An 8,918-nucleotide genomic window follows, 5' to 3' on the forward strand; every position below is an offset into this window, starting at 1 on the left:
CGTGCAGTGTTCGTGCAGTGTCCGTGCAGTGTCCGTGCAGTGTCCGTGCAGTGTCCGTGCAGTGTTCGTGCAGTGTCCGTGCAGTGTTCGTGCAGTGTCCGTGCAGTGTCCGTGCAGTGTCCGTGCAGTGTCCGTGCAGTGTCCGTGCAGTGTTCGTGCAGTGTCCGTGCAGTGTCCGTGCAGTGTCCGTGCAGTGTCCGTGCAGTGTTCGTGCAGTGTCCGTGCAGTGTCCGTGCAGTGTCCGTGCAGTGTCCGTGCAGTGTTCGTGCAGTGTCCGTGTAGTGTTCGTGCAGTGTTCGTGCAGTGTTCATGCAGTGTTCATGTAGTGTTCATGCATGTTTGTCTCCTCAAACATTACAGCTTTTGTTTTAGAAAGTGACGACCAGTGGCGAGCCGTGAGCTTTATACCTAGGCCCTCTGACCCCCACCAATTCCCTCGAAAAAAAGAAAAAAAAATAGTTATTACGTCACAGCGTATACTTCAGCGGAATATCAAAACAACGGCCCAGGGTGCAAAACGCATCAATGACAGCGACCCTCTACCACACAAAACAACACCTGTGAACCCAATTTGTGTTCTTTGACATTGAAAATGATATTGCATTGTGTTTGTTACTTTCGTTGCAGTTGTATGTCTTAAGTGTAATTTGGCATGCTTTTATTTTGAAGGCGAGTTCACGCTATTGACAGGAAGTTGTTGTTGCTATGGAAACAAGAAAGGTTTCACAGCGGGCGGAACTTGTCATAAAGTCCGCGATAATAAAACCCACCCATTTAGAGGGAAGATATGATTGGTCAATTGTACTGTCATTTGACATTACTCTCTCGTTCAGTTACTATAGCGGACCCTCTGTGAATCGCAGAGAGGGCCAGACGAGCTTCTTTCATGTAACCCTTCACATTCAACAGAGACTGAACAGGCAGATTCGAAGGATTTATTTCTTTGGAAATGTTATTTTAAATACAATTAAATCAAGTTATTTTTCGGTAAAACTAATAAAAAATATAACAAAAATAATATTAAAAATATATACATTTAAAAAAAAATATATTTTTTTTAAATGTTTTTAAATATTATTTTTTAGAATATCTTAGGCCCTCACAGAGGGCCTAGAGGGCCCTGACGGCTCGCCACTGGTGACGACAGATATAAAGTGGTTGCACAGCAGCTCAGGAATTTCAATCCACGATCACACAGGAAGATCGAGCAATAAAGTGAACTCACTCCTTTGTAGAACATTGGATTGGCTTTGAATTGAAACCTGGTGTGCCCGGGAGGTAAAGCCTTCAAAGAAACACTCCCTCAGAGATAATTACATATAGAAGGAACTCCAGGCACGTCGCTTTTGGAGGATCAAATAAACGGGTAGAAATCAAATGTTTTTTCCAAAGTTGTTTTCATTTAATTACTTTTTCTTTAGTAAAAAGAGCTGAATAAGCATTGCTTTTGATACGGCTATCAACAAAAACAGCCTTTTTATTAATATGCACACATGGAGCGCATGGAGCACATGGAGCACACAGTTTCACAGCAAACGGCTCTCTGTGTTCTGTTTTGACTGAAAGCAAGTCGTCTGTCAGAAATCCCAAAAGTTTAATTGATGAAATGTAACAGTAAATGCGCATACATTGGCACAAGAACATATTCTTACAGTACAAGACAAACAATAAGAGCATTATTCCAATATGCATTAAAGATGCATTTAAAGGTCTGTCCTATTATTCAAATATCAACCGTAATAAAGACATTTTATTATTTATTATTATTATTATTATCAATTAGGAAAATATTTACTTGCTTGAAATATGATCACAGCTAGGTAATAACAAACATATTCTGTTATCACCTGGACACCCTGATTGTTCTTAGTTAGCACTGAGTTTAATAGCCACTTTATTATGAGCTTAATTTACTCAAGATGAATCCTAAGGAATATTCTGTGTTTTTCTCAACATTCAAGTCTCATTTTCAGTCACAATGATTGCCTAATTATGAGAATAAATTGACCTCTAGTTTAATTTCTTTGTGAGTTTCCACCTTTACTTTACTTCTTTCCACAAAGTAGTGTGCAAACTCTATTTTGGGGGGGGTTTATCTGGCAGTGCAGTGTTTGCCACAGAATTTGATTCTATTCGGGTGGCCCACGCATCCACCCCCCTCTCCAATCAGAACATACATGCGAGTTCATGTCTACTGTAGACAACGTTCTTGTTGCTCTGTGTTGCGTTGTTAATGAGTGAGACACACCGGAGTTGAGGATCTGTGGGGTTTATTCTCCCAAAAATATAATTTACAATTTACAATTTAGGCATTTAGCAGACGCCTTATTCCAAAGCAACTTACAATGACCAATTACAGGGACGTTCTCCCTGGAGTAACTGAGGGCTAAGTGCCTTACTCAAGGGCACACTAGTGGTGGTGTTCCAGGCGGGATTTGAACTCACAACCTTCCGATCATCAGCACCTCACTATCCATTAGACCACCAAAATAAAAAACAAAACAAAAAAAAGATTATTATATATATATTTTTTTTAGATCCATTTGTGGCGGACGATATTTAATTGTGATAAATAAATCAATGTATGGGAAACACTGCAGTGTAGGAGAACGACCGCAGGCTACAGCAAAGTGGAAATAAGACTCCATCTGAAGCTTTATTTTTAGCATCAAATAATGTGCCCCTGGAGGCTTAAAGCGGCCAACAAGAGAAATGAAATAACTAATTATTCCAAGCAGAAAACAGCAGCTGTCAGTTTGACTCTCTGTAACAATGGACTCACTGGGTTCAAACATCCATATTCCAGCCTATATGGGGGGGGTGATACCTCCATCATTTAGGTTGTTAATACCTCCGCAAATGATCGCCAACATGACTTTTGGTATCTGAAGCATCCTGGTTTCAATTTGTAGTCCTGTTTGTAGTCCGATTAGTATCGACCAATCACATTCAGGCAGGCTTTGGTTGCATGCAGGTAAATAGTCCGTGTGGAAAGAGGAGGAATGTGTTGGCATGAATATAATCTGGGAACCCTTTGGCTAAGATTTATCTTTTCATGCGCTTCATATTTATTTATCTGCCCTCCATATGTAGATATCTTTTTATAGAGCTGAGACTTCGGCTTCAGTCTTGCATCTCCAGTTGTTAATCGGACTGTAAACAATAAGCGGCGCAGAGAGGAGGAAGTCCTGGCCCGAATAATACATGGTTTATCATCAAATGAAATATTATGTCACACTCTTTGCTCCTGCAAAATCCAGTTATATTACTGCACATTCAAATCAAACAGGACACACGCTGACAGAGACGTAGCATCAAGACATTTCACACAAACAATTCTGCAGTAGGGAGGCGTGTGGCGCAGTGGACTAGTGCATTGGTGTTCGGATCAGGGGAGCAGGTTCAAACCCCACTGCAGTCAGCATGTCGTTGTGTCCCTGAGACACTTCACCCCAAATTGCTCCTGTGGGGATTGTCCACAGTAGTGAGTATGTTAGTCGCTTTGGATAAAAGCGTCTAACAAGTAACATGTCATGTCTTTTCTTGAATCTCTGGCAATAAAGGGAATTTTCATTATTGTCTTTAAGAAAGTATTCCATTAAAGGTCCATGCAAGTCTTGTTTTCTTTAAAGTCTTGTGGGCATTCAAACCTGTGAGTGCCCGTTGTTGTTCTGTTGTCCATGTGTATTCCCTCTATCTTTCCAAGCACCTGTCCTCTCTGGTTTGCCCACTAGACGAGTTCAGCCTGTGGTTTGGTGGAGAGCTGGCAGACTGTCACCTCTCTGAAGGGGGAGGCAGTCAGATTGCAGGCGGTCCTTTGGGCTGCGTCCACATGTCCCGGCGCTGAAGACTCAGTGCAGTGCAGAAGCGCCCCGTAGCTCTCCTGCTGTCCGTTAGAGAAGCGCGTGGAGAGACTCACGTCCTTGTTCCGCTGCGAGGCCGATACCAAGCGCTCTTTGGGTTCTAACATCGGACTTCCCCTGTAGATCCTCTTTCGTAACATGGACGTGTCTCCGTAGAGGCACTCGCGAAAGTTAGGTTTACACAGCAGGTAGACCAGAGGGTTGTAGATGGTGGAAGACTTGGCACACACGGCGGCGATGGCGAAGGCCTCAGGAGGAACCAGCGTGGCGTCTCCGAAAGCTGCCCACATGGCCACGATGGCATACGGAGACCAGGCCCCCAGGAAGCCGATACACACTGCTACTGACAGCTGTGGGGAGGAAACACAGTCAGCAACATTCAGTCAACATTCAAAGGTTTTATTGTCATATGCACAAAGCTACAGTGTAGAAATGGCAATGCAATTCTTCTGACCTGAGCTCCTCCAACAATGCAACGTATATAATGAAATACAAAAATACAAAATAAAAAGTAGTGCAAAAAGTCTATAGCACCCTTGCTTCATTTGTCATCAGCTGAATAAATGGCCGTATCGGTTGTCATTGGCCCCTCTCTACCTACTAATGGGCTCAGGCTGTTCATCTATCAGTGTGCTGGGTCATTGTGAGGCAACGATTTCTAGTGGTCTTAGTCATTATCACAGGAGCATAGGTGTAAGTCAGGTTATTGGGTATAAAGACCCCGTTTGGAGGAGTTAAGGTTAGATGGATGGGTCACACAAACACAGGAGTATCATCCAGGAGACTGCTGTTCGTGGACATTGTAAAACCAAAGCAATCTAACCTATTTTTGACTATGTGTGTAAGTTAGTTTGTGTATAAGATACATATCATTCTGTTAAGAGTGATGTAAATAATGTACTTAACTTGCGTTCGTAGCTTAAAGTGGACCTATCATGCTATATTTGAATAATATAGTGTAGGACCATACCTATATAAGGCATATTTATACTTTTTTTTTTTCAAAATACCAAACAGATCATGCATTTTAGCCATGCCTCATTTTGCTCAATTTGACCATTTCTAGCTCTGTTTTAGCAAGGGCAGATTCAGTGAGAACAGCACCATCTAGAGGCCTGGCATATGTACTACAGCGTCTCCAGCGCTTTCGAACGGCAATGGCCGTGGCTGTCTCCTCCTGATTGGTGGAGTTGGCCCAATAGCCGTAGCGCCACCGTCCTGACGTCAGGACAGTGTTCAAATCTGGATCAGTTTTTATCAGATCCGTTGCAGCCCCTTTTTTAGAGATTTGGGTATGGAGGAAAATAGAGAGGGTTGTGTTTTCTGACACTTGGTGAGTTCCCTGGAACACCGGGGACACATATTCATGTATAGAAGACGTACAAAAGTGCATTTTGCATGATAGGTCCCCTTTAAAGTAGAAGCTTTTATTAAAGTAACCAGGTTAGACATATCCGAAGGGCCATCTTATTATTCATAATTGCACAAACACACACACAGTAAGCTGCATATGCAACATTTTACAAAACAAATCAATTACCCAGCTCTGATATCCTGTTTAAATCATGTCAACTGCAGAACCTAAAGCCAGTCATGTTGAAGCGACACACACACACACACACACACACACACACACACACACACACACACACACACACACACACACACACACACACACACACACACACACACACACACACACACACACACACACACACACACACACACACACACACACACGTCAATTCGGTGAGAAGACGGACATTATAACGGCGGCGGCGGGGGGTGTGTGTGTCTACAGAAGGTCCAGTTGTGATAGACACGGTTCGCCACTGTAACCAACACATGCCTGACCCTAACCCTAACCCTAAACCTTACCCTAACCCTAAACCTAAACCTAACCCTAACCAAGTCTTCACCCTAAAATTAATGATTCTCCTCATGGGGACCTCCATTTTGTCCCCATAAGGGAGGTGAGTCCCCACACATGACTGTGTAAACAGATTTAGGTCCCCACAAGTATAGTAATACTAGGCCACACACACACACACACACACACACACACACACACACACACACACACACACACACACACACACACACACACACACACACACACACACACACACACGTCCTCTGACCTTGACAATGAGAGAGTGTGCGTTGGTGGTCCTCGTCTGAGGGGGGGACACATGCTGCTGCACGGCCTGACGCGACCCCCGCACCGTCAGCAGGATGAAGGTGTAGGAGAGGAAGATGACGGTGCAGGGCAGAGCGTAGCAGAACAGGAAGAGGCAGATGATGTAAGACAAAGCTGAGAGCTCGTAGTTTGGTGCTTTCCAGTCGATGCAGCAGGCTGTGCCGTACGGTTCAGCACTGTAACGGCCCCACTGCGCCAGGGGCCCCACGGCAAACACTGAGGCGTAACACCAGACCCCGACCACCAGGAGGCGGGCGTGTGACGACGAGAACTTGTTACCTGACGGACAGGACAGGAGATACAAAAAGACGCTTTGCGGTTATTGTTGTCTTTTCACTTGTAGTTATAGTATCATGATCAATCCCATCTACAATCAGAGACCAATTCAAAACCTGGTTAGTGAGGAATCAGCTCTGCCAACACTGACACAATCTCCTGCTCCTTACAACCCACTGTGTTTTAACATGTTCTTTTTGTGTTTTATTAGATTGTATTTACTTGTATAAAATAAAATGTGTCTTCAGGTTGACTTACAAAATCTGTCCAGGGACTACAGATAAAAAAAATAGCCTCTTGGTTAAGTGTGTGACCCTCTCACCATGGTTGGGGAAGGAGACTTTAAGGCAGCACACTAGGGAGAGGGCTGTGAGGTTGGTCAGGCTGCAGAGACCAAACAGAACTCCACACATGGCATACAGCTGACAGGTGATCTCTCCAAACAGCCACCTGTACACACAGAGGACAAAAGAGAGTTCAAATGGAGACAAGGAGTATAACTAACATACTTTTTCATCAATACAATACTACATCATTATTTTCCTCATCCGATTTATTTTAATTTTTTAAATACAATATCAGTGTAGAGACTAAACTCCCAATAAATAAAGATGCTATGAGGCTAAGTTTGGCTCATTGAACAACAGAAACAGAAAATGTCCGAGCCAGCTCACCGTCTTCGTCACACAGAGAACAGGTGGACCAATAAACCACTCCCAACTGACAATTTCCAGAAGTGATAATCCATTACAAACGTGTGCAATATAAACAAATAATAATAACAATGATTAACTCGCTAAATAATCTTTTTTTGGCTTCTACAATCAGGAGATTTCTTAAGCCCACGGTGACATCTTAAAACTGTTTTGATTTACCTGCAGTACAAAACCCAAATATTTCCATCTTTCACAACAATGGCAGACTCTTCTTTAAAGGGGACCTATCATGCAAAATGCACTTTTGTACGTCTTTTCTACATGAATATGTGTCCCCGGTGTTCCAGGGAACTCACCAAGTGTCAGAAAACACAACCCTCTCTATTTTCCTCCATACCCAAATCTCTAAAAAAGGCGCTGCAACGGATCTGATAAAAACTGATCCAGATTTGAACACTGTCCTGACGTCAGGACGGTGGCGCTACGGCTATTGGGCCAACTCCACCAATCAGGAGGAGACAGCCACGGCCATTGCCGTTCGAAAGCGCTGGAGACGCTGTAGTACATATGCCAGGCCAGTAGGTGGTGCTGTTCTCACATGAATCAGCCCTTGCAAAAACAGAGCTAAAAAATGTCAAATTGAGCAAAATGAGGCATGGCTAAAATGCATGATCTGTTTGGTATTTTGAAAAAAAAAAAGTATAAATATGCCTTATATAGGTATGGTCCTACCCTATATTATTCAAATATAGCATGATAGGTCCACTTTAAAGTGTTCTTTTCAACCGAGTTGGTTTGACAGCCGTAAAACCTTTTGTTATGTTAACTTTTGTTGGCCGCCTTTTCGTTCTCTGTTCCCCCGAACTGGCTTCAATCTTTATTCCATAAAGCATAAACTGTATGTCCAGCTGCAAGGAGGCACAATGCCAAAGCTTCAGGAATAAAACATCTTCTGAGCACAGGCAGAAAAGCTTTTTAATAATTTATATAATTCTTGCCCTTGTAATTACTTTATTTTCTAAGGCCAATTATAATTGATTGTGTTGCTCCACAGAAGGGGTCAATTGCTGTCTATTTGTTTGTGTTTTACCAACGTTGAACAATGCGATTAATTTGATGGTTTTTGCATTTGCCAAACTGAAAGGCTGCAATCAGGGAAGGCTTAGCATCTTTGATAGTAAAATAGTCGCTGATTCCACTTGTTCGAAGACAGAAATGGATGTGCGGTACCTGTGTTTAAACGCTGATGGAATTGCCAATGGGAATAAAGAGAGCGTCATCCCGAGGTCACTGATGGAGAGATTTATGATGAAAAACTCAGCAGGCTTCAAGGTCGACCGCTTGTGATACGCAACAAGCAGCAGGATGCAGTTTCCTACGAGGGACAGTACGCCTGAAAACAGAAAGAGACCGGTCACCTGTGGGATTCATGCAGGATGAGATGGATGATGTTTGTTGTGTGTGTGGACTCACAAAAGACGCCGTAGAGGGAACCCATGATGATGTCGTGCTCCTTGGAGATGGTGGAGGCAAACACAGCAGATGTGTCTGAAGCATTTCCCATCTGAAATGCAGTAAACATCAACATTGAACTGTCAGTCGCCATCATTGGAGAGTCACTGGGGTTTACAGAGTGTTCATTACAGGACAGCAGCAGAAGTTATCTCCCCACCGTATGGTTGACAGCACATCAATATATCTCCAGTTTTGTTGTCAATGCATCTTAAATGCTGTTTATTGTCTGCAGTACATTCAGTGCTTTGATGAACAGTACTTCCAGCCTACGACCGCTGTAGAAATCCTTTTATTATAAGAAAATAATCCCAAGCACAAGATGAGGACAATTCGTATTAAATATAAATACACAAAGCAGGATTGACAGATGGAAAGCATTATAAGGATTGTGCCTTTCAGGATTTACAA

General features: G+C 43.0%; 1 protein-coding gene across 1 annotated transcript; it reads right to left on the reverse strand.

The window, feature by feature from the left end:
- Window positions 1-3,730: 3,730 nt before the first annotated feature.
- Window positions 3,731-8,559, reverse strand: LOC117484565 (opsin-5-like). The gene is made up of 5 exons (XM_034132989.1): window positions 8,469-8,559; window positions 8,226-8,388; window positions 6,662-6,789; window positions 6,005-6,342; window positions 3,731-4,213 (listed from the first exon to the last, which is right to left on the reverse strand). Exons 1-5 carry the CDS (start codon window positions 8,557-8,559, stop codon window positions 3,731-3,733), a joined length of 1,203 nt encoding a protein of 400 aa, XP_033988880.1.
- Window positions 8,560-8,918: the final 359 nt, after the last annotated feature.

This window comes from Trematomus bernacchii, unplaced genomic scaffold (genome assembly GCF_902827165.1).
Source record: "Trematomus bernacchii unplaced genomic scaffold, fTreBer1.1, whole genome shotgun sequence".
In the NCBI taxonomy this organism is placed as follows: Eukaryota; Metazoa; Chordata; class Actinopteri; order Perciformes; family Nototheniidae; genus Trematomus; species Trematomus bernacchii.

Bases quoted from the DNA above. Each gene is read 5' to 3' on its own strand.
- LOC117484565 (XM_034132989.1), bottom strand. From the start codon at position 8,559: ATGGGAAATGCTTCAGACACATCTGCTGTGTTTGCCTCCACCATCTCC. The intron at 8,389-8,468 runs GTGAGTCCACAC...TTCTGTTTTCAG, and splicing joins TTCCCTCTACGGCGTCTTTT to GCGTACTGTCCCTCGTAGGA. The intron at 4,214-6,004 runs GTCAGAGGACGT...TCCTCCCCACAG, and splicing joins CACACTCTCTCATTGTCAAG to CTGTCAGTAGCAGTGTGTAT.